General features: G+C 38.2%; 1 protein-coding gene across 3 annotated transcripts in view; it reads right to left on the bottom strand.

Moving 5' to 3' along the window:
* The window catches only part of PTPRO (protein tyrosine phosphatase receptor type O), a 233,641-nt gene that overhangs the window by 104,352 nt on the left and 102,436 nt on the right, over positions 1–26,853 (bottom strand). For all 3 annotated transcript variants that reach the window (XM_082352579.1, XM_082352581.1, XM_082352580.1), the window contains exon 2: positions 7,099–7,372. In XM_082352579.1, coding sequence (XP_082208705.1) covers positions 7,099–7,372 — 274 coding nt within the window. The remainder of the gene's footprint in view (positions 1–7,098; positions 7,373–26,853) is intronic.

Here is a 26,853-nt window from a genome sequence, read left to right as displayed (position 1 = left end):
CTGCCTCCAGTCTTATCTTAATTTTTCTTATTTACTTCTGTTCAAAACTTTTAAGCCTGCAGGTTACTTGATACTCTCACTTTTGTCAGAGTCTCTGACTTACACCTGTCACCTTCACCTCACTGACTTTTCCCCTCCTGATCTCTTTTGGTTCTCTTTTGCTCCCAACCCGTTGAGTAATTTTCTATTTAATGCCATCGGTATTAATTATATTTATTGATCTTATACCAGGTGCTACACACTTTGTTAAGGAGTTTATTTAAAAATTTTTTATTACAAAAAAATTTACATTATTTAATAGCACCCTCTACCAAATCAGTAATCTATAGCCTGCAAACCATATCTGGCCTGCCACATGTTTTTGTATGATTTATGAGCTAAGAATGGTATTTACAGTTTAAAATGGTTGATAAATATCGACAGAAGAATACTATGTCATGACATATGAAAATTACATGAAATTCAAATTCTGATGTCTTTAAAGTTTCCTAAGAACACAGCCATGCTTATTTGTTTATATATTATCTATGGCTGCTTTTCTGCAGAAATAGTGGAGTTGAATGATTGCAACATAGATTATATGGTCCACAAAGCATAAAATATTTACTACCTCCGCCTTTACAGAAAAAGTTTGCTAACGTCTGGAATAGATTATAAATTAGAAAACTAAGAGAATGTAATAATCTGCCAACGTCTACATTATGGTTTCCAGTTTTCTTTGGCTCTAAAGTTCATGCTTTGATCCATTATTCAAAATATCTGTGTGATAATTTGTCCATTCCAATGCAGGATTCAGGATCCTGTGGCTTGCAGTTCTGTTACAAGAAGGAGATTTCCCCAATCAAATTGTATTATGTCATTTCTTTGCATAAGATGTGTCCTCATTCCTCAGCACTTAGAGCTTAAGGTCTAAACTATTTTGTAAAGTATTCAAGGCTCCTCCCAACTTTTCTAGCCACCTTTCCCTTTATTTTCTGGAATCACAGGTTCTTGCCACCTTCACTCTTGAAGTTCACAGGTGTGCCATGCTATGTACATATGCCCCCATTCTTTTTACCTATGATCCCCTTTAACTCTGCTTGTGACTTCCATTCTTTATTCATCTGGCAAGTTTTCACTAATTTTTAAATAATTGTTTCTTCTTCCCAGTGCTCCCTAAGAAGGCTGGACAGTCTCTTACATAATTCTTTTACAGCACTTATATATTTGTAATGTTTTGTTTGTCTTTTCCACTACTATATACAATCTCTGAGTGTGGGTATTTTATTTTTATTTCTCTGCCACCTAGGACACGGCGTAAAGAATGTAGGTAACACATAAAATAAAAACTCATGCATTATTTTTATTATCATGGAAGAATTTGTATGGAATATTATATTTGTAGAGTGTCTCCATGTGTGTTCTGCAATGTTTACAGCCACTATTTCTAGGACTTTGCAAACACAGGAGACAGTAGTGTGTAAATAGCATTTCCCAAATTTCTAAGCAATTGTTTTCATGTATTATTTTATCTATTGAGAAACTACTCCTTCTCTCTAATGTGCACATTATATACTGAAGGTTCTCAATCAATTAAATATTAATCAGAAGTCAGAGCCTAAGGATTATGAAACCCTTTTGAACTGGCCAAATGCCTTGTTTGTGCTGAATTTATTCTTTGCCATGTTCCTCAGCTTTCTCTGAGAGCGCCAGACTCAGAACAACCGTAGAGGAATATCAAAGGACTGCCCCAGGGCCAATTGCTTTGTCATTGCTTATTTCATGAAGACAAAGATCTAACACAGAATAAATGACTGTAACAAATGTACCCTTTTATCCTCAATGTGTCAACTCTGGGAGCAGATCCTACAAATATTTCCTAAACTTCCAAGAAAAGCTTCCCCTTAGAAAGATAAAGATGGCAAAAATACATCATTAACTGATAAATAATGCTAATTTTGGAGCTCAAAAGTAATCTTAGTCATCGTGTATTTTAATACTCTCTTTTTTGAAGAAGGAAGCTGAAACCCATCACCTCAGGCCTAATGTCACAGAAATATTTGTGCATTAACCCCCAGTTTTTATATTCCCAACCTATTATTGCTTTAAAAATCTGGGATGGTGTAATTGAGTATTTAAAAATAGAGTAGAGGGTGAGAGACAAGAAACCATCATTAATCAATTTTTACTCTTTAGATATCAATGCAAATTTCCTCTTCTGCTTAAGATGTAGAAAACTGCAAGTCAATACTATTCTCCTGTTAGGGGAAACACTGACTAAAACTGCCCGCCCTGGCCAGGCACCATAGTAGCCACTTGCATGAGTTACCTTAAACAGGAGGTCCTGGTAGGGAATGTGGAACTAACAAGCTACCACGAACCGGAAGAATTCAGGGAAGGTCAAAAGGAGGGAGGAGATGCCAGTCCATATGTCCTGCCAACCTCCCAGAATCCTCCTCGCTGGAATCCATCTTGGCTGAGCGATGCCCGTGCCACCAGGAAGGACCCTAAGTCAGAATGATTGGCCAGAGACAACGGGAAGCTAATCCCATCACCGTAAAACCTGAGACTGCGAGCCACGTGGCAGAGCACTTCTCCTGGGTTCCCTTACCCTTCTACTCTCCACCCAGGTGCGCCTTCCCAATCACGTCTCTTGCTTTGTCAGCTCATGTGTTTCCTCGGACAATTCATTTCCTAGTGTTAGACAAGAGCCCACTCTGGGGCCCTGGAAGGGGTCCCCCTTCCTGCAACATCGCAACATCCAACAGCGAGAAGAAAAAGCCAAATAATCCATGAGACACAATTTTTCTTGTGTCTATCAGAGAAATAAGATTGCAAGGCAACCAAATGAACTAAATTCTAAAGACAAGCCCCTCTGAGGAGAAAAGGGACACATTAACTGTTTTACCTTTAGTAAGGCATGGCAGAAAGAAGGGGCGCCATTAAATCAGGAAAGAAGAAAGCAACTAAAATTTTCCTGATCCAGAAAGGTGAAGTGTGTTCTAAATAACAGTTTAGGCTGCTCTGTCCAAGGTAGTTACCAGCCACCTGTGGCTATTTAAATTAAACTTAGAATGAATCAAAATTAAATCAAATTAAAAATGAGGGGCTACTGTACTGGACAATGCAGATATAGAACATTTCCATCAGACAAAAGTTCTGTCCAAAAGTATAGGACAGAGCTGGTTTAAAATGAGTGGGGCTCCCAGGTACAAGTGGAGCCCATTTCTCTCTAGCCCTTTACATGGGCCTCCCTCAGGTGCTCAGGAGAAATACTGATGGCAAGAGAGCCACCCGCCTACCCTCCAGGGCACAAGGATGCAAGTGACAATTAGCACCATTAAGAGATCATGGAGAAAACTTAATTCCCTGGACTTTTTAAAAAATACAAAGCAAAACACTTAATGCCTTGGAGAGAGATAGAAGTTCTTTCCCTCTCAGTTCTCTGGCAAAGATCTTCCTCCTTCTGGGGGACAGGTAGAAGTAAAAGTTGTATATTCCTGAGTCAAGGGCAGAAACAGCCTTGGACCCATGATCTTCACGCACTGATAGAAGGTAGAGTTCTGCTACTATGTGGAAGGGGCAGGAGACTCTCCAGCCCAAGACCATCTACAGATTTAAGGTAGCCTTTGTCTGTGAGTGTATAGCGAGGGGTAGGAATGCTGCGAATGCCCCACTTAGCATCACAACATCTGCCTAAGCCTGAGGCTGGACCAGGAGAACCAAGATCCTCCCGCATCGCCCCAGAAGTTAGCACTAGTAAAAAGTCCATTGGTAAGGGAGAGGCAAAATCATGGATCCCTTCTGTGGTGCGTGTGTTCAGGAATTGCTGAACATTGAGGGTAGAACTGGAACACTGAGAAATACCTTCTGTCACTGCTGGCAACCTACCATTGACCAGAAGAATTTAAAGTCTGTGATGAACTGAAGGTTAATAGTACTTTAAACTGAGCTCAACTATTGACTAGAGTGACTCAACTCCTCACACGAACAGCCTAGCAATATGGAAGATTTAAGTTAAATTCAACAATATACTTAATTGCATTAAATATAAATGATCTAAGCTTGTACTGTTTAAATTCGTAGCCACTAGCCACATATGGCTATTGAGCACTTAAAGTAAGGCTAGTGCCACTGAGAAACTGAATTTTAAATTTTATTTATTTTAATTATATTTAAGAGTAAAAAATGTGTAAATTTTAATATCCTGATTATATACTTGAGAAATAAAATATTGCCTGCCTTATCAGTAAACAAAGGATGTCACAGTCATCAGCGATTGCAGCCACTGCCAAAGGTGAGCTGGTGAGCCCTGAGGGAACTCAGGAAGGAAACAAAGAATACCTGTCATCTAGCAGCCATCAGATTGCAGCCACTCCCGATGGTGAGCCCTGAGGAAACTCAGGATGTGAAAACAGAGGATACAGGCCCCAGATAGCTGAAGTGCGTATCAAAGGAATGATTTCGGTGAGCCCAGACTCTTGCATCTTCCCATACATAGAAAAGCATTAAATTCCTTAACTAGTTTTCTTTTATTAACAATAATCTTTTGTTCCTACTACCTGCCTTTTGTTGCAAAACTCCTATATATCCTAGCTCCCCCCTCACCTCCTTGGAGCAGTTTTCTCAGGGTTAACTTGAGACGCTGCCTCCCGGGCTTGAAGTCCTCAGTAAGTCCACCGGAGAAAACATAACACTCAACTTTTAGGTTGTGCATATTTTTTTTAGTCGACATACTGAAACAATAATATTTTGAATGTAATGGGTTAAGTAAACTATGTTATTAAAATTAATTTCACCTTTTCAGAAAGTTTCTTAATGTGTCTAGCAGAAAATTTAATATTACATATGTGGTTAACATTCTATTTTTATTGGCTAGTGCTAGTCTAAACACTCCAATTAAAAGGCAGAGATTTTCAGATTGGGGAAAAAAGCAAGAGCCAACTCTATGCTGTTTACAAGAAACCCATTTACATATAAAGATATAAGTAGGTTAAAATTAAAAAGATGAAACAGGTATACCGTGAAGATACTTAACAAAATAAAACTAAAACGTCTATATTAATAACAGCCAAAATAGACCTCAACACAAGGCATATTATTTGGTATAAAGGGTAACATTGTATATAGATAAAAAGGTCAGCTCATCAAAAAGACATGGTAATCCTAAAAGTATTGTATTTGCACCTAACAATGTAACAACAGAACTTCAACTAAAGCATAAACTAAAAGAAGTGAAAGGAGAAATAGACAAATCCAGTCCCTCTGTCAGTCATTGTTAGAACAAATTGACAGCAAATCATTAGGGTATAGAATACTTGAACAACCAACCTGACCTAATTGACATTTATTGAAACTGCACCCACCAAGTGCTCTCAGAAAGCACAACAAGAGAGGCCATATTTGGGGCCATAAGACAAATCTCAACAACTTTCTGGGCATTGAAATTGCACAGAGCATGTTCTCTGATCACAACGACAGTTACCTAGAAATCAATAAGGAGATCTCTGCAAAATAGCCAAAGTTTTGGACATTCAACAACACAATTCCTAACCCACATATCAAAGAAGAAATCACAAAAGAAAATAGAAAACATGTTGAGTAGAACTTACTGCACATGGTAAAATATCAACAAGATATTCCAGAAATCTTTCACCATCTACTTACTTAACACATTTCTTTGTGAACCATTAACTAAAGGGCCGACTCCTCCAGCTTTGATCCAGAGCGGCTGAGTGCCTGCGAATGAGTGTTGGGTCAGCAGCAATCACTAGTTTTATTTTGCTCTGTGTCTTAGCCTTTTTTTCCTGGTTCCTTTTCTTGTTACTTGCTCGGCTAAATTGAATTAATATTTACTGATCACCATTTAAGCATAAGGGTCATGCTAGGTCATGCTTATGAAATTAGGAAGATGAGCAAGGCAGAGCTTCTGATTCCAAGTGTTATATTATAGGCATTATACGCCTAGATCTGCTGCCTGGTTTTATTGGCTCCTAATTCGCCATTTCTGGAGCTTGTTTAAGACAGCATTTTTCCAGGCAAGTCCTTCCTTTAATTCAGCTCGGTCCTAGATTTGTTCATTATATCTATAAACCTTGAAGGTCTTGGGTCTGTGCCATTCCTAATTTTTAGAACTCAGTACGGATCCTGGAACTCTGCCAAGGGAAACTTTAATTAATTTTTGACAGACATGTTAAAAATATGTCCTCTAGCTTGATTCTGAGTTCTTGTTTCTTGGTGTTTCTCTTTCCTTTTATCCCAACAGAAAATAGCACTATGTCCTTTTCCTTAATTGTGGCCAGAAAGATCACGTATAGATGGCAATTAAAAGATTGCAACCACTGGAGCAAAGAGCAAAAAGAACTTTGCTGAGACATTGCATTGCTCTAGTGATAAACTCTACCATCTTATACATAACAGTTTTTCTTCCATACATCAACATATACAGTAGAGCCGAATTTTACTTTGAGATTATGTATTAAAGGCAGAGAGAAAAGTGAAAATCATATGTCGTTAAAACCATTCCTAAAAAATTTCTAATATCAGCATGACCTCTTAAGACATGTGCTACCAAAGGTTAAAATGTCAATGACTTTTTTTTTCTTGGCAGTTTTCTTGGGCAGTGGAAGCTTAGGCTATTTTGAGGGTGAGGTGAGGAATAGCAACTGATAAATAACGATATCTTTTACTCTCTCTCAACTAAAACTGTGTAATTTTGATTTTGAGCCAGCTAAATATTAGTATAAATTCATTGCCTCAAAAAGCAATTTGCTTAATATGAGAATATGTGTTCTAGAAAAAAAACTTAGTTATAATCATACTATTAAATTATATAGCAGCAAATTACATTGTCCAATCATGAATCTAAAATCGTCATTCAATTTCAAAATAGGTTGACTTTTTTTGGTTTAAGCACATTTTGATTAACAAAAGGTTACAGTAAAACGTGATCCAGCTTCAGCAAGAGACTGTATTCTTAAGGTAAAGCAGAACTTTGAATCTTGTCACTTGATTTCAAGGCAATTGATCTTGCCATTCTGGGCTCTGTTTTCATGAGAACCCCCAGGGGAATACACCCAACAAAGAGACACAGAGGGCAATATTGCACATGATGCTTACTTGTTAACACAGTGATTGATCTGGATGGCTTGGTAACCACATTTCCATTTACCACTACCAGAGTGATTATATAATACAGTCCGTGATAATTGGCCTTAAAGATAACGGGAGGAGGCAAAGTACTGTTGAATTCCTCAAATTCGAAGAAGTAATTTTTTGATTCACCAGTTATCTTCACCACATACACAGATGATGGACTCATGACATCTGAAGCTTCTAAAGAGACAGCGATGCTATTATCATCTTGGACAGTTACGTGGAATGTTGTAGAATTCTGTTTAAGGAAAGAGAGAAAAAGGAAATGGAGGTCAGATTTCAGATTACTTTGCAATAAAATTATACTGACATAATTTCCCCAAAACTAGTGTTGTGATAAGCATTGCTTTGTGAAATAGAGTTACATAGGTATTTTAGTGTACGAGGAAAAGCAGAAAGAGGGAGATTAACCCTATTGTGGCAATTGATCTTCTCAGGCTTTTTTACTTTTAGCATTCTTCTTGATTGAAAAGCTGCTTCCGGTTCATGGACTGTGCCATGTAATAAACACAAAATAAACATCATGGAAATGCGTAATTATAAATGAATGAAAATCATCTTGGCACTCGACTTCCAGAGAAGTCCTGTGGAAGGACTTTGTTTCACCTATGTTGAAGGAGCTGTATGGTTTGAAGAAGCACTGTTTTACTTTGGAGGGTGTAGTCCTGCCATAGTCCTAGGAAAATTCTAGAAGAATGTTTCAAGGCAGTTATTTCCTCTGTGACGTCTCACCTGTCAGTTCTGGAAACTAAAATAGTCAGGGCTGAGAAACCTGTGATAATCCTCATTAAAGGTTAGGCAGTCCTTAATAAGAGAAACTAAGATGCTCTTTGAGGAAAGGACCAGACTGAGGAGTCGTGAGCGTTGATGGAAAAATCAGCAGTTAGTGGACTGAAAACTTTGCTCCAAGTCTCCAGATAAATGCTCATGAACAGTATTTGAAAAATCATTTGTGTAGTTGGTTTAAATATTCCTTCCTGATTTTTTCCCACACTCCACAGTCAGAATCCGTCCTCTTCTATTCTCTGGTCTTGACAAGACTCATAGACTTTCTAACATTTGCCGATCTGTTTTTTTTTTTTTTTTTTTTTTTTTTTTAAATTTATTTATTTTTGGCTGTGTTGGGTCTTCGTTTCTGTGTGAGGGCTTTCTCTAGCTGCGGCAAGCGGGGGCCACTCTTCATCGCAGCGCGCGGGCCTCTCACTATCGCGGCCTCTCTTGTTGCGGAGCACAGGCTCCAGACGCGCAGGCTCAGTCGTTGTGGCTCACGGGCCCAGCTGCTCCGCGGCACGTGGGATCTTCCCAGACCAGGGCTCGAACCCGTGTCCCCTGCATTGGCAGGCAGATTCTCAACCACTGCGCCACCAGGGAAGCCCCTGCCGATCTGTTTTTAATTTACCTTCTGGGTATGTAGTGTCCAGGACAAATTATTTCATCGTTCTGAGCCTCAGGTTTCTTTTCTACAAAAGTGGGACAGAAAAATTGCTGAAACTTGTCAAGGACTTACAAGGATCCAGATACCAAGCTAGGCAGGCTATAAACACGGTCATCTCATTTAATATTCAGAGTTATCTCATGAGATGGATATTATTATTTCCATCTCAGTTTGTCACTGTGCAAACTGAGAGCCAGAAAGATTAAGTCACTTGCTCCAGGTCACACATGTAGTTTGGACTTTTAACCACCGTACACAAGTACCAAGACTGAACTCCACTGTTGTTCTACATGTCTTTGCCTTCTCCTCTTGACTTATTTTCCTAACATTGAGTCTGACAGACAGGATATAGCTGATAAATGTTTGTTAAATGAATGAAAAAATTGCCGATTGCATTAATTATATGTGAACATTCTCTTCTTAGGATTAATCTACTTATTGATTTTGGTACGTCACATATTGTCAGCAACCAAATCAAGTGTGCAATACATCAATCCTTTAAAAGATACTGTATAGACCTAAAAACATACTGACTTTTTTTTTTCTTCTTATTTCATTTTTTAAGAAATCTGGTTTTTAAAGGTCCTAGTACTTATAAAGGCTATCTGGCCATTAAGAGAAGTTTAATTCTATGTTAACATTTAGTAGACTTAATTGTGTTCACGCTATTCCTATTACACTAGACTGTAAGTCCTCTAGGGCAGAGACTGCATCTTATTTCTAGCTGTGTCTCCAGCTCCAGGTCCAATGCCTGGCATATGCCAGGTGGTTTTTGATCTGGGCAGGCCTGGGAAGATTTCTGTAACCCGGGATTGTCAGTACAGATTGACTCTTTAAATGTCCTTTATCCACATTTGTCTCTCATCCTCAGATACATGGGCAGACTTCTAAAACAGAGTTCTGTACTTTTGGGACCAAACATAAAATGAGACCCATTCTCCATTGCCAGCGATCAGGTGAAACGTGAGACTAAACCAAGCGTTGAGTATCCAATAGCATTGAAATCTGGTTTTTATTCATTGTTGATTATAGACGTTGATTCACTAACTCAGAAAATAATAAGTTTACAGACATCAGATACACAATTACTAAGAATTTTTTGCTCTATGTTTTAACAGCCAATAAACTGGAAGTGTTTATGATAATGAAAAGAGGAAAAGATAAACTCAATTTTGTAAAGTGTGTAAGAAATATATGTCTCATGTGTCATGATGCCTTGTAGACAGTTAAAGCCTCCAGGAAAAGGAACTAATCCTCCAAATGCTAACAACAGCTTTGGGGGTGATTGTATCAGCCATTAAAATAAGCATTGGCCCATGTGTTCCCAGGTTGCCAAAAATAAATCAGGGTGGGCTAATCAGATTCAGTCAGTGGGACTAATGAGAATAAGGCAGCAGGCCAAGTGCAATCTAGGCAGTGAGCCTAAAAGAAATGTCATCTATGTTATTTTTTTCTTCTCTGTCCCCTTCACTTCAGCTTTTCCTAGAATCTATATTCAGGAGAAAATTCTGAATGTATGCTGCAGGCATGTCATCCCTGCTGAGAAGCAGAGCAAAAAGGAAGTATTAAAAGTAATCAGAATGGATCTGGTAAACTTAGGCAAGGCCAATGCTGATTTATTTGGTGGATATAAAGCTATTTAAAACTTTTTCTTTTTCTGAGACTGGTAAAGGTATTGCTCGACTCTGCAGTAAAAATATTTTCACTGAAATGTCCTTTGTATAACAAAGTTTAATATAGAAATTTCTCTGGTCCAACACCCTCATTTCACACTTGAGAGAACAATGGTGTAAATGTCACACAGCTAATTGATGTCAGAATAAGGTCTAGGATCCACACGTTCTGATGCCCCTTGGTATTTCCCTTTCCTGAACTAGAGGTAAGTTGCTTGAGACAGCAAAAGGGGCCTGGGGTTTGGCTTCAGCAAGGAAGCGGGGGCCCAGGAGCCTGTCACTTGTTCTAAAGCCAGTCCTGGGACAGAAAACCTATTGGAGACAGAATAGGCAGCATTAAAGAGGAGAAAAATGCAGGATGAGTCCCTGGGATGTGGGTCAAGGAAGAGAACTAGCCACAGATACATACTGAATAAATCCCAATTTATAGCTTAAATTGTTTAAGTTGGACTTCCAAAATTTGCAGCCAAAGGTCCTGATCGATACAAGAAAATTGTTCAGTGTTATAGACATGTAGAGAAGATAGCAATTCATTCTGCTTCTGCAGATGGATATGAGGGAAGGTTTCAGGGTAGAAGGGATGCTTGAAAGATACTCAGGAGTTTCCCAGGAAAACAAAAGTCAGGAAAGTCATCTGGAGAAGTAGGAAGAGACTCCAGGGTGCTCTGGAGTGGGTAGACAGTGCTGGGATACTCAGAGGAGAGAGCAAATAGCCCAGTGCAAGTTATGCCTTATTAAGGAATCTGGATAGTTTTAGGCCAAAAGAAATCATGCACTGTTTTAATGCAGGAAAGTGGCATGATTAGACAGATCACAGTTTAGAAAGGCCAATATAGTTAGAAGGATGGGCCTAGTGTAGTTAGGAATTGGCTGACTGAGCCCACCTAAGGTCAGCAGACAGTAAGGAGGATGTTGTAACAGTTCACGTAAGACCTGACCAGAGTTCAAGCAAGAGCTGGCTGCACCAGATCTGCCCGTGTGATCTGCCGGTGTGATGTGCTTCTAGAACATTATCAGTGCTTCAGCTGGCAAACCAATCAATGATTAGTATTATTAGAGAGGGCATTTTAGAGGGAACACTTAGAAAATTCTGCTGTGCTAAGGTTACCACATAAGAAGTGATGGGATGCTCAATTCTTTTAAATAGTAATATTAATGGTGTCCGGTGCTTATATAGCACTTACGGCCATAATTCTCTGCAGACGTTATGTAATTCATTCACTTAGCCTCCTGTCCGGCTCCTGGGAAACCTCTTCCAGCAAGACAGTCTGTCCTTTCAGTTCCTTCAGGAAGATTAAAGTCCCAGAGCTGCCCTGATACTTTCTTTCTTTCAGAAACTGTCAGCAGAATTTGGGTGTTGATCTCAAAGACTAAGGATGGCCTCCCCCTAATCTCTCATTATTTATTCTATCATTCTTCAGAAAATTTTGAGCAACCAGCATGTATCAGGAATGGTGCAGGACACTGGGGATATATTCTATTTGGGAGTAAAGAGAAAGACAGGCCTTGTGTGACTTTGTCCTTCCTAGAATTGTGTCTGACCAATAATCATAGTAATGATAATGATTTCAATGATGACAATATTATAATAAAGAACATCCACTTACATCGTGCTTATTGCGTGGTGCCAGAAACTGCTCTGAAGCTCATACAGCAGGTTCTTGAAAGCTGCTTGCTGAGTGAATATGCTTACCATCTGCTGTGTACTGCCAGACTTCTTTATGTGGGTCTTAAATGTATCTTTTCAGGTGGAATATGTCAGTTCTCTCTTGGTGCCTGAGTCCACTTTCATGCCAACACTGCCTTTCATGTTTTACATGCTCAGATACATCTATTTCTGTGTTTTATGATTTCATAAGACAGAGCCTTCATCTCTTTTGCCTCTTACTTGGTAAAGGGGTCCAAAACTCAAATGTCAGGCAGGTAATATAAATGTGTGAACGAGTCAAGTATAAGAGGATTGAATGATGGATTAGTTAGCAAATGGGAGGGTACAGGCATTGTCTAAAAGCATCATTGGGGGCTTCCCTGGTGGCGCAGTGGTTGAGAATCTGCCTGCTAATGCAGGGGACACGGGTTCGAGCCCTGGTCTGGGAAGATCCCACATGCCACGGAGCAGCTGGGCCCGTGAGCCACAACTACTGAGCCTGCGCGTCTGGAGCCTGTGCCCCGCAACGGGAGGGGCCGCGATAGTGAAAGGCCCGCGCACCGCGATGAAGAGCGGTCCCCACTTGCCGCAACTAGAGAAAGCCCTCGCACGAACTGAAGACCCAACACAGCCAAAAATAAATAAATAAAATAAAAGCATCATTAAAATCTGGCCAAAGAAAACACATTTGTTTGTCTCTAGGCAAACATAATATAAAGAGTATACTGGATTTTGGAGCTGTGAATAAAGACGTACCTTCTAGGATAATGTAATATCATGGAAGTCAATGGAATACGGTTTCAAGAAGAAAGTGGGGGTCAGTGGTGGCACATGTTGCTAAGAAATGAAGGGCAAGGATTGAAGAAAAGCCGTTAGACTTGGTCATCAAGAAGTTAATAGTAACATCTTTAAGAGCACGTCCTTTACTAGTAGAAAGTAATGAGAGCACAGGGCAACTTTTAAGGAGTTAAAGAGTAAGACAAGCTACATACCCGTAGGGTGGTTCAAATTAAAAAGACAACAAATACAAAGTATTGACAACAATTTAGAGCAAGTGGAAATTTCATTCACTGCTGGTGGTAGTGTAAATTAGGTTAAGCATTTTGGAAAACTGGCAATATCTACTAAAGCTGAATATTTACATAACACATGACCCAGCAATTCTAGTTCTAGATATAGGCTCAGCAGAAATGAATGTGTATGTGCTCCAAAAAACATGTCCAAAAATGTTCATATTAGCTTTGTTTTGGGGTCATAATAGATTCATGGGCATTGATTATATTGTAAATAGTTTAGTTACAAATAAATAAAAGGTGCCATACCAAAAAAAAAAAAAAAAAGAAAGAAAACACATTGGCAGGCCAGTCTCAGCCTGTAGGTTACTGGGTTACAACCCTTGAATTTGTTGCATTTGCCATTTCCTTGATTAAATAGATTATCTTTGCACCTTCAGCTTTCACTCTTACTCTGCTCTGCCCAACCAGAGTGCAGAATGATAAGTCAATTTTTACCCATTAAGCATTAATTTAAAATAAATACTAATAATATTTCCTTAGCAAGTTGCCATGTGTGTGCATAAGTGTGTGTAAAATAGCATTTTATTATATATACTAATGCAGTAATTATTTCCTGACTGTCAATATGGACCTGGGGTAGAAGCTCTGTGGAGCTCTTAATTTTGGAGATCAAAGAAAACATGCTTGAGGAAAGAATTCAACCTGGCATTTTTAAAGTGGAAAGAAACTTAGGCTGAGGAGATATGCCAAGATTTTATGTGATATGTAGGATAATAACAATAGTCACATATCACATTTTATATTTTATAAAATGTTTTAAAATACATTTTTTCATTTCATCCTCAGAACCTCTCATTAAGTTATTATCTCACTTCACAGATGAAAACACTGAGGCACAAAGGTAGCCCAAATGCTACCTTTCATACCTGTCCTTAATTGGTGGTGAACTCTCTCAGCACAAACTATGACTTATTCCTCTAGATTATGCTTGAGAGATGCTCAAAAAGTGTGATATCATGAAAAAAAGCAGTTTTGGAGATAAAAAGAAATTTTGTAGGTAGGCCAACGTGGGTTCAAATCTCACTTGAGTGATAGTCTCTCATTTTAATTCTTTGAGCCTCCTTTGCTTCAGGTAAATTATGGAAAAGCTAAAACCTATTATGACCAGGTTTTGGCGGGGGGGGGGGGGGGAGTGAGATTATATGTGTACATTACCCAGTTGAATATGTGATATTTAGTAGAGCCTCCAAAAACGATAGCTAATTATTGCTACAGTATTTATGACCTATTTTTCTCCTTGATTCTCTCTGGGACATGTAAATTTTAGAAGATGTATCATTTTAGGACACTAACACCATGGTTCATAAATGGTTCCATAACCATTCTGACTTTCAGTCTACTTATTCAATAATCAATATTACCCTTTTTTGCAGCATCATGAAAGAGTTTCTTTTTCTATTATTACACCTGTGTGAGACAGCCTGAGCTAACCTGTTTGACTGAAGGTTATCATGGGAACAGTTTCTAGGACCTACTGTGGTGATGAGTTTAGAGACCTGTGAAGCTGCCTGGTTGATGATTGACTTGGGAGGAGATGGGTCCACCTTCCAGGAAGCTATCACATACATCTGTCCTTGACAGTCCAATGATCAGGCAAGTTCTGAAAATGTGTGACATTCTTCTGGCTTAATATGTTTTGAAAAATAGGGGTCTCTGACAGGTCAATTCTGTGAAACAAGTGTTATTTTCAATAACAAGTGTTATTTCAACATGAAGCACTGACAAACATTATTTTGCCTGAATTTTAAAATTCTCTACCTTGCTTCTCTATCCCTAACAGTATTTATAGTTTTTAAGTGGTTTTACCTTAGAAAGATGCTTGTAAGAATGTAGCTGTCCCACTTATAGAAAGATAATGTGAAAGATAATGGCGCTAATCAGTTATTTTAGAATTAATGAGTTCAGTTGAATTTCCCCACAGGCATGAAGTGTCTCTCCAACTGTGACACCAGTTAATTAAATCCTGAGGATAGTTAACAAAGAGTGGCTTCTGCTTACAAAACACATAGTTCACAGAGTATTTAGGTGCGATCCTTGTGACCTTTTGTAAGCACTGCCCTCTAACTCCCCTCCTCCTTGAGTTAGCATTGTCAACAACAGAACTTTCAGATCTTTAAAGCAAATTGTTTCCTGTTTCCTGTGTCCTCCACCATCACTGGGATTTTATGATTTTCCTGGAGGACTGATCCCTCCATGCTGGATAAGTTAAAGCCCAGAAGTCAAGGGAGATGAAGTGCTGTACTTTACACACATGCTTTGCTCAATATGTACTTTCATGTAGTTTTAAAAAAATTGGTGGCACAGTGGTTAAGAATCCACCTGGCAATGCAGGGGCACGGTTTCGAGCCCTGGTTCGGGAAGATTCCCACGTGCCACAGAGCAAATAAGCCCATGCGCCACAACTACTGAAGCCCACGTGCCACAACTACTGAAGCCCGTGTGCCTAGAGCCCGTGCTCTGCAACAAGAGAAGCCACCGCAATGAGAATCCCGCGCACCACAAGGAAGAGTAGCCCCCGCTCGCTGCAACTAGAGAAAGCCTGTGCTCAGCAACGAAGACGCAACGCAGCCAAAAATAAATAAATTAAATAAATAAATTTTTAAAAAAATTGAGTGCCTGCTGTATGCTTGGTGCTGAAGATATGATGGTGAAGAAAAGAAATTTGGTCCTGGTTCCAGTGGTGTTTGGAGTCTACAACAGGAGAGACGAAATATACCATTTTAAATAATTACAAGTGGAAGAGGCATTGTAAAGAAGTGAATGATGATAAAAGAGGACCTAGCAACAGGATCTAACCTAGAGTAAGTAAGAGTCTATACAGGTAAGCACAGGCTACAGTAAGAGTTGGCCTGCTGAAGATTTAGAGAAAAAATATGATCTGTGAAGATCAGTGTATATGAAGATTTGGGGGCTGGAGAAAGCACAATGTATTTGAGAAACCAGAATAACATCAGAATGGTCAATAGTGGAAACTAGATCATAGGATACTTTCTAAGTCCTTCTAAAAAAGTTGAGGCTTATTGCTCAAGGCAATGGGAAGCCACTTACAGGTTATTAAGCAGGGGAGTGAAACAGATTTGCATTCTGCAGTAGAAGCAAAACATTTATTATGTTAACCGCTGGCTCCCAAATTCCTATTAGGGGAACTTTTAATGAAAAAATACTTGATAACGAACCACTTGGGATAGAAGGACACACTCTAAAGGTATGAGCAGAGGAATCTAGGCAAACGAACAAAAACAAACAACAAAAGACAGTCAAACTAGTATTCAAGTTACAAAGAAAAGAATGGCCTTATTCCAGAAAGTAAGGGAGAGAGATAAGAGAGGAGGGGCTGGAAAAAAAAACATGGAGAGAAGAGCCAGCATGATGGTGTGATATTGGGATACAGGAGGGGCAATCAGCCAACAGAAATATCCAGATCATGTGGAGGTCAGAGAGCATTTTAAAACTGGGAAAGCCTAATGTTTCATTTGAAGTTAGCATTTTGAATACTAAACATTTCTCCATCTCCCCAAACCCCAATCTTTACTAATGTTTGTGACATTCACACGTGTTTTGTGTGAGTGGCTCATTAGTGTGACTTGACGAAGGGGCTGAGTTTCACATGCATGTGTTAGGACACAGAAATGGTCATCATAGAAGTTGGTGGATGCCTGAGGGAAGAGGAAATCGTGAGAATGAAAGCCTCCTCCAAATTGACAAAAATCCCGAGGGGATTTGAACACTGGAAATGGGAAAGGATTGAAAGCCAATTTCCTTTAAGTCTCAGGGTGGGTAGGAGGATACTTCTGGTTACACTACAGAGAGCTGGTTTGTAAGGACAGGCAGATGTAGGCTGTGATGGTAGTATTCTAGGAGATAAATGATGGCAGCTAGGAACAGCATGATGTCAGGAGAAATGTAGAACTTTTGTTCTACAAAAGTAGAGCAAAAATAGAAACGCAGAACTTAGTGACTTGAAATTTGATTGGTTGTGGGTTGCTTGGGGGGTTGATTTTACACACAAACTCACACATTATCATTATCATATATGAAAACGACTGCAGGCAAGCAGAGATTAGCAGGGTGGGAAGAAGGGTGATGTGTATAATTAGTTCAGTTCAGTTTGATACACAACGAGTATAAGATGCATGTGGGATATCCAAGTGCAAATGCCAAGTGGGTGATGAGCTATAGGTATCCAGAATTCAGAAGAGAGGTCTGGATCTAATACTTGGAAGAGATCGCAGAAGAGATGGTAGCTGAAGGCCTGGGAATCGAGGAGATACGGCAGCGTGGTAACACAACTACTACTATTAACAGCGCTTACTTTTATTAAGAATCTACTTCGTGTTAAGAACTTTTTAGGCATTACTTTGCTTAATCCTTTTAACAACCCTCTAAGATAGATATTATTATTTGCATTTTCCCAGTTTGTAACTGAGCCTCAGAAAGCTTCAGTAACACGCCTAAGGTCACATGCTTTTATGTGGTGGGCATGAGATTTAAATCCATGTTTCTCTGATTTCAAAGTCTGTGCAATAACCATGACACTCCACTTCAAGTTTGTGCTACAGACTGTCTTTTACTTCATTCCTCTGCAACCATGTGGCATGAACATCACTTCAAGATCACTCATCTTTATTACATGGCGTGGGCGGTTACAGGACATTCAGCTGTAGTGGAAAGAATAGTGACTTAAATAGAGCTCAACATGAATACCAGTTCCATTACATATGGACTACCCTGTAGAGACCTCGGGGAACCTTAGTTTCCTTGTCTAGAAAATGGGAAAAGAATGCCTATCTTACAATGTTGTTGTGATTAAAATGAAAAAAATGGAATTAAGATACTTGCCATATTTTATGTCTTGCACATACTAAGTGCTTCATTTTGATGGTTTAAAAAATGGCAATTACACTTAATGAATCTGGCTAAGAAAGCTCTTGTTAGCTGCATTGCAAAGCTTTCTGAATATCATTAGAAACTGAATAGATAATAAAAGAAACTTAAGTTTTCACTTGTGTAAGAACCCTCAACATCATAATAAAACTCTAAAATGATAATCATGCAATTTTTCAACGTGTATTTTTCAGGAACAGTGGTAGCTCAGATTTGCTGTTACTTGAACTAGTTATAGACATAATTCAATTAGAAATATTATTTTTTCTTGTCATAGTAAAATAGCTTCTAAACAAGCCTAACTCTCTCCTATTTCTCCTTTCTTCAAAATACCGAATTATTAAGAGTAAGAGAATTACAAAATTACAGTCTTGAAAAAACAATAGGATTATGAAAACAGAATTATGAAGAGTAAGGAGCATATAATTTAGGGTAAAAATTTGTCTCATTAGATTGTTGAACAAAGGCAAGTTACATAGCCTTTCTGAGACAGTTTTCTCATCTGTAAAATGGGGTTACTACTTCCTTTAACTATACTTTTGTGATGATCATATTGGATAATGTTTATAAATTACCTGGCACAGCCGAGTGCATTCTAAATGCCCAATAAACAGCACAGTTCTGGTCATGTGAATGTTCTGGGTTTAAAATCTTGGGGACAAATATCACTGAGCTTATTATTCACTAGCCAATAAAAACCAGATTCTTTAGCGTGACCCTTAAAGCCTTTCACAATCTGTCCCTAATTTACCATCTCATCTGATCTGTCACTATTTCTCTGTCAAGAACTCCATGAACCTCACAGGCTAGTCAAACTCCCCATTCCATTTGCCCAGGGGCTTTCTTGCCTCTGTTGTCCTATTGATGTATTCCTTCTGCCTGAAATATCCCTTCCCTCACTTCGAATATCCAATTCTGACACTCTATCTCTATCAAATACCACCTTCTTCGAGACATCTTTGTGACCACCTCAGACAGAATCAGTCTCTTCCTGTAATCCACAGCCCTCTATCTAAATCTCTCCCAGAACACATCACTCTGTAAGTGGGATCATACAAATCTAGTAACAGGCAGATTGCCGTTACAGTAGGAAGTGGAAATAATTTCAAAAGACTCTTTTACCAAGATCCTGCTCTCCTCTCTTTAAGTATTCATAACATCTACTTAAACCATTTGAGGTTAACATTTTACATATTCATCTTCATTTCACAATGTTAACTTTAAATTGTCACCATTTCTTACTTTCCACTGCATGAATAATGTTCAGCCAGCACTGATGCTATTTTGAATTACAAGAAGGCTGGAACAACAATCTGATATTTATGTTTTATAAATGAAGCTCAAAAATATCTTTGTCTTTGGGAACAGCTGTAAAAAGACAGTATGCAATTTACTGCACCAAATGAAAGGATTCCATTCTTTGGGAAAGGATGGCATTTCTATAAATCATGCTGTGGTATTTGGTGAGGAAATATCATTACTTTTACTTGACATACTGAACTTGTTGTTAATTGGCATTTCATCATTAAATAGTTTCTTATTGCCCTGTACAAGATGTAATTTAAAGGGTAAAAAACAGAAATGCTTGAAATAATTTTAAAAGGTGGTTTTTACCATTAGAACATTTTGATGGTACAGAATCTAATGGTAAACGTGAATTTTTTTTCATTGGATTCTGTACAGAAATGTTTAAGCCTCTTTCTGTATCTTTTCTTACTATTTTAGTTTCTGTTCTTAAAGGCAGCAGCTGTTATCGGTGGCCCGATACAAGTACCTCACGCCAATTTGCATTAATCTACACAATTTATGTTAAACAAAAGATCTTTAGTTACAAAGCTTTTATTTGATTCATAATAAAGTCTTAATAAAGTCGTAGCATGCAATACTGTTACCAGGCCATGGCTGAATGTGAGATCCATATGATTTTTAAAAAAATTAATATCATGTGCTTTAAGTTCTGAAACACACCTTTCCTTTCTTGAATACCCTGAAATATAATACTTATGATCAATATTAATTTTCCATTTGCTAACTACTCTATTTCTATTTCCTCCTCCTTGAATAATATTCCACTTCTCCTTTCTTCTCTATCTCTTTTTTTTCCCATTTTTTTCTCCCTTCATATTACTGCTCATGGTCGGTCTTGTGCTGTGTTTGGTTAGTTCTGTGTATAAATTTCCTGTAGATTTTAACCTCCTAAAGACAGAGAATCAGACCTCACTTATTATCTATCACAGAATCTAACAGAGTACTTTGCTATTTGGAACTTAATAAATATTTATAAACTGAAATCCATCCATTTATCCATTCATCCACCTATCTTATTTTTACTGAGCCTTTAACAACATATTCTTACTGTGTCTCTTCAGCCTATTCTTATGTGTCAGGGTATTTCTTATTACAGCTCAGTTTCTGTATTATTATGGCAAAGTCATATTACTGTATTTTAGAAATAAATGAATACTTGGCCAAACTAAGAAAGATATTAAGGAGAGACGCAAGGAGGTAAGTGGTGAGAAAGCAGGAATTAGACACAGAGGTAAGACTAAACGAATATAAAGAAAGAATGGGTGAGAGATAATGAAGAAAAGGTGTAAACTGGGAATAAGTAATAATGAACAATAACACAGTGGCAGAATAAGACTGACATTTTGTATCTTTGCTGGTCATGACTCTATCTGTGTTATTATTTAATATCTGATAGAGAAAAAAATCAAACTAAATTTTGATTAATATCTCAATTGTTTCCTTATCTACCTTCCACTTTGTTCTTTTTCTCCTATGACTGTGTTATAATTTGTTTCTGACTTACAGATAATATATTCTTAAAGACTCATGGATGCACCATTAATAAATCATATGTTGCTATGGAAACTAATAGAGATTTAATCATCTAACTGCCCATGCAGAGGCCGTCCAGCCACTTGGCTAAGGTGGTGCCACAGAGATTCAAATATTGGATGGGAGACTGGATTTCAGGACCTCTTTCAATTCATAACTTCAAAGAGTTATGAATTAATAAAAGCTGAACCTATGAGTAATTTCTAAGAATATTAAGAGATGCATGCCAGATTTCCTTTTAGGTCATAAGTATCCAGGATCTGTTTTCTTCAAAATGATAATTTCTCTCAAGCCTTTTCCATTAGCTTAAGCTTCAAGGGAACAAATCATGGAACATTTACTGGAAGAATTTAATAATACTTCGTGATAATTCAATACTGTATTTTCCAAATACATTGCTGCATAATTTACAATGAATATGATTAATTATATATATTTAGTACATAACAGTATGATTTTCTGTTTCATTGGAATAAGGAAAACCACTAACTTGATGCATTTATTTAGGTGAATGCATCTACTTCTTTGTGTATTCCCTTTAGCATTCAAAGTGAAAAAGAGATTTTTACTTATCAGGTAATTACAATTAAGCCTGTACTAACTGCTATAATTAAAGAGAGAAAAGAATAGTAACAATAGTAATAGCTAGCATTTATTAAATACCTAATATATTCCAGGGTTTGTTCTAGGCATTTTAGATTAATTATGCCTAATCCTTAAAGCAATATTTAGAGTTTACTATCATTAGTTTATCAATAACTAGGAAGCAGAGGATGGAATTCAAAGAATAATTTGTAATGCTTGCTTGGTGTTGGTTACAAGAGCACGATTATGAGCAAGAGAGACTTGTTCAGCCCTCACAAAGATTAATTCTAAATGAGCAATAACAGTAAGAAGCATCAAATATTATGATGAGATGCACAATGTACTCTGATAGCAAGAACACCTTACCTAGTGATGATGAAGTTGATGCTTGAAAGATTATCAGGACTCAGTGGTCAACAGGCTGGAGTGTCGGGGACGTTTCAGGCAAGAGGGGCTGGGAACAGCAGTGTGTTTAGGGACAGAGGACAGCACAGCGTCTTCAAGGAACAGGAAGGGACTTGCAGGTCATGTCCAGGTGTTTGGGACCATTGAATTGTTCTAAGCATCAGAAGGCCATGATTAGATTTTCTTTTGAGAGCAAAAGAGCTAGCAGTGGTATGGAGCTCGGATGGGGAGAGGGCAAAATGAAGCAAGAGATCAATTATAAGGCTGTGGCAATAAGCAAGATTTATCTGGACTTGGCAGTGGAGAAAGAGATGAGGGTGGCAATGAGAAATCTATTAAGGAAGTATCAGTAAAGTCCCAACAAGCTGTCGGAGTACGAAGGAGCCTTGGAGATTATGTTGTCCAAACTCCTTAATACAGATGAGGAGACCCAAGGCCGGGAAGTGGGAAGGGGTCTGCCTAGGGGTAACTGCCTCGTTAGAGGAAGACTCCTATTGAATGCAGATCTTCTTGAACCCACTCCAGTGATATTTCCATGATGATATTTTGTCCTCCCAAACCTACCAAATCAATTAATTTTTTTTTTCCATTTCTGCCATAAGAAATAAAGCTTACTTAAGTGGACTTTCTGTAGAGATACAAGGCAAATTTGGCTCTTAGATGAGTGAGCAGAGTGGAGGCAATTGTTGTATACAAGTGATTACTTTCCAAGGGGAAATGGAGACTGCCTGCAGAGTTTATCATTTTTTGATAACAAACGAACAAATTAAAAACAAAAAATTGAGAATTTTTTCACTGCATTTAGTCACAAACATACCCAAAATTATTATGTCGTAGGAGAAATAGCTTCAATGAATATAGTGCTTCGGTAGGGCTTCTAAAATTAAAAGGCATATGAATTCAGGTGGTCTGGGATGGACCCCAAGTGTCTTCATTTCTAATAAGCTCCCAGGTGGTACTAATGCTCTTGGTTCATAGAACACACTCTGAGTAGCAAAGCCTTACTTTTCAAAGGTTTTACTCGCAGGTTGCAGGCATGAATGGTTAATTAGCAAGGCCCCGAGCCATCTAGGATAAGCCAAGAGTCTAAGCAAGTCAGTCCCTCTAACCAGGAGGCATTTGCAGTGTGAAAACAGGTGACCCAATGGACAAGATAATTTGCTGATAAACCATTGTGAAGCCATCTTCAGAAGAGGTGGCTTTTACCACTGGGGTAACACAAAGATGAGGCTCAGAGGCTTTAAATGAACCAGGAGAAGCACTAGCCATACGCTACCACAGTTGACACATCTGCTTGATGCCCTGGGTGTCCCCCTGGGAGCAATGAACTCTGCATTAGGTACCTGAGTTGAAATCCTGTTACTTAGCTTTATGATCTAGGTTAACCTACTAAAGATTACGGGCCTTGGTTTCACTCAATTTTATTTTTAAGCTTCAGTTTTTGTCAACTTTATGTTTAGAATAATTCAGAGATGATAATGACATAATACACCTGGAAATTGTATGTTACACAGTAGGTGTTCAAATGAATTGGAGGAATGTGTGTTTGAAAATTGTGTGGGTGAATCTTTCAAGCCTTGGATCTAAATATTCTTTTTCTCACCCCAGGTCTGCAAAATTCATGAAGCAACTTCCATATCAGGCAGTTAAATGTGATTCTTTTCACATGGAAATGGTCTATGAAAGAGTTAGAGAAGAGTGTTGCATCTGTATATTTCCAGGTTTGCACGGATTGTGTTACATCAGATTTAAATCTAGAAAGAGCGGCAGGTAGAGGTGATGAACTCCATGTAGCAAAGGCAGAAAGTTTGGACTTTAAGAATGAAATTGAACAATTATAGACAAAAAGACAAAATTTGTGCACTTGATATAACATCAAGTTTTCTGTAAAGCAGTCACATCATTATGGCCAAATAATCACAGGATGAAACTGAGATGGCAAAGGAAGGAGGGAATCTTAATTACCTTGGGGGAAAAGCTCAGCTACTTCTGGCTGAGGGTTTCCAACACCCAGGAGAGAAAAAACTAGTAAATAAACTACAGTATAAAACTCCTGCATTGTCAGGGGTGCTGCTTAGTAATTCACTGTAATTCAATATGTAATCAGAGGAGATTTCCTGAATGCAGAATACTGTCGTGCAGCATTGCTCAGAGAATTTGCAAATACAGCAGGGGACATAAGACATGGACACAGATATACAACATTTGGAAGAAGACATGATCAATAAGAGTGGGGAACAAAATGAGAGATAATATTCAGCTGGGGCAATCAAAGAATGTTTCACATAGGAAGTGGTTATTTCCTTGAATCATAAGTCATTAAATTCAAAATTTAAAGGGATCTTGGAAATAATGAGTCTGATCCCTTGGGCTAGTGAAAATGGTGAGGAAAATTTGTTAGAGGTAGACAGTATCAAGTACAGAACCCGATTAAGTTCAAAAGTTTTACTCAGTGGTAGCACGTGGCACATGAGGAGAAGCAATGAGAGACAAGGAAAAAGGCTAGATTAAAGCAAATGAAGAAAAGTCTTGAATGCCAGGCTAAGAATTTGAACATTGTGAGCAGGAAACCATTCAACAAGTGTTTTATAGAACCTACTGTATAAGGCCTTCCTATAGGCCCAGACAGGTTATGTCAATTCCCTATTCCTTGCCACCCTTTCTTTATAATCAGTGCATTTTGCTAGACAGGGGAAAATAGAATAGGCAAAACTATAACCCTGGATGGATTCTTTTAAATAAGATTCCATATTACTCAGCTATAAAAAAAAAAAATGAAATGATGCCATTTGCAGCTGCATGGATGGACCTAGAGATTATTATAGTAAGTAAGTCAGAAAGAGAAAGACAAATACCATATGATATCACTTACATATGGAATCTAAAATATGACACAGATGAAATTACGAAACAGAAACAGACTCACAGACATAGAGAACAGACTTGTGATTGCCAAGGGGAAGGAAGGGGGGGCGGCAGAGGGTTGGATTGGGAGTTTGGGATTAGCAGATGCAAACTATTATATATAGGATGGATAAACAACAAGGTCCTACTGTATAGCACAGGGAACTATATTCAATATCCTGTAATAAATCATAATGGAAAAGAACATGGAAAAGAATATATATGTATGTATAACTGAATCACTTTGCTGTACAGCAGAAATTAACACAACATTGTATATCAACTATACTTCAATTAAAAAAAATAAGATTCCATTAGGAAAATTCCTAGTATTAGAAAAAACATCCTTCTTTAAACATGAGCTATAACCAATTTACATTGGGATGTACTAAGCAGAGGAAGTACATGTGTATGTAATGCTTGGCATTTCATTATCTTATAGGCTAAAGAAACGAGCTATACATCATATGTTTCTGAGTAGTTCCACATTGCTATAATATTGCTGCAGATTTGTGACTCTATTGTTATAGTCACCACAAGTAAACACAATTTAGAATTTTTGAAAACTGAAATCACGATCTCAACGACAACAGAAGTAATGTTTACTCAACTGGAATTATACTTCAAAATGAAATAAATATTTCCTGAGAAGACTGATATGAAATCCACAATTTCTCTTTTATCAATGGCAATCCTTTTGAAATGAACATGACATAAGACACTGAATCCTTAGTTTCAAAAGAACCAGCCATCCAGCATACCTATATTGTTCTTTTTTGTTTGTAGACAATAAGATGCAACCCACTTATGTTGCCAGCAATTTAGCTCTCAACAACTGCATCCTGGATCCTTTTTTTGTGTGTGGCAAATAACAGTTACGAGGCATAGGTTTGTGGCTAATTCAAGAATCAACTTTTGGATGCATCCATCAGGAATTCTACCAGGAATTCATTAGCTGGCTCTAAGTTTAGTAATTCCTTCCTCACGGAGTGCTCTATCTTATTCCTAGAGCTAATTTTGTGTCAGCGCTGCCTTGCTCATCCAAACCTTTGGCATCTTTCTTGATCAAGTGAGATCAGAGAAGGCTGGTGGTAAAACAGTTAAACTCATAAATGTGACAGCATTCAAAGCCAAGGTGGCAGAGTCCTGCTGAGTCTGATATCTTGCTTTTCACTCACATTGCTTTTTTTATTCTCTGTAAATGGGCTGGAATTGAGCAATAAGACGCTGCTGTGATTCTTTTTTTTCAGATTTACTTATGCCCAATTTTGGAACTGAATATTCATTCTTTGACATTGACATTTACACTTTCTACTGCCCTTCCCCCCAGACATCCATTGACAGAGAGAAAAGCGTGGCCATTGGTTTTTATCCTGTTTCACTTGCTATAAGAGTTGTGTGGTAAGAGTCAACCAGGCATCCATATGGCTGGTTCTCTAACTGAAATCTTATTTTTTCCAGGCAGCCCTCTGCTGGGGGGCTTGATGATTCATATGCTGTATGTAGGCTGCAAGAAGCAAATACCAAAGGAGTCACTGGAGGTTGGGCCACTCGCTGTGAGCCAACATGCCAGGAAGGGGGGTGGCACAAATGATGCATGGTAATTATCCCAAGCATGAGTAATGTAGGATCCTTGCAGGTGTTGCTTTTTGTTTTTTGTTTTTTTGTCTTCTGGCGATAACAAGAAAAGAGGGAAGTAAAACTTGGCCTGCTCTTTCCAAGTTTGCTTACACAGGAGAGTCTTTCTTAAACACTCCTTGCTGGAGCAAGGAGATGGATCTTGGTGGCAACTAAAGGGATCTATTCCTACTTTGCCTTCGAGCTCCAGGTAAATAAGAGAGGGCTGTCTGATTCTCCCATTATTTTAGCTGTTTCAGCAGCTACTGCTCTGTGGGGCCTCTAGCCCCCATCTCTTTGGAGGGGACTAGAAGGTTTTAAAAAGCATGTTTTTCTCACCATTCTTCTTCTAACAATTCCCTTTACCCTGACCAGGAGACTTTCATTAGAGAGGTGTGGGCATATTAGTAAAATTTAAACCTCAAGTAACATAAAATTTATATGGTTTCAAATACAAAACCCGAAAGTTTAAGAAAAAAGTTTGGGATTATTTATTCTTTTACAAATTGAACACTAGAAGAATCTACTGGGGAGGTAGGCTCTATTATGCATTGTTCTAAATAGATTAATGCCATATTAATGAGGCATTAGAGTCCTAAGTGATTCACTATTTTAAAAACCTATGCGTCGAGCACTTTTTATTAATATGCT

Source organism: Balaenoptera borealis, assembly GCF_965194805.1.
Source record: "Balaenoptera borealis genome assembly, chromosome: 13".
Lineage (NCBI taxonomy): Eukaryota > Metazoa > Chordata > Mammalia > Artiodactyla > Balaenopteridae > Balaenoptera > Balaenoptera borealis.
The sequence above is the reverse complement of the archived record's forward strand: the minus strand, read 5'-3'. Positions and strand labels throughout refer to the sequence as shown.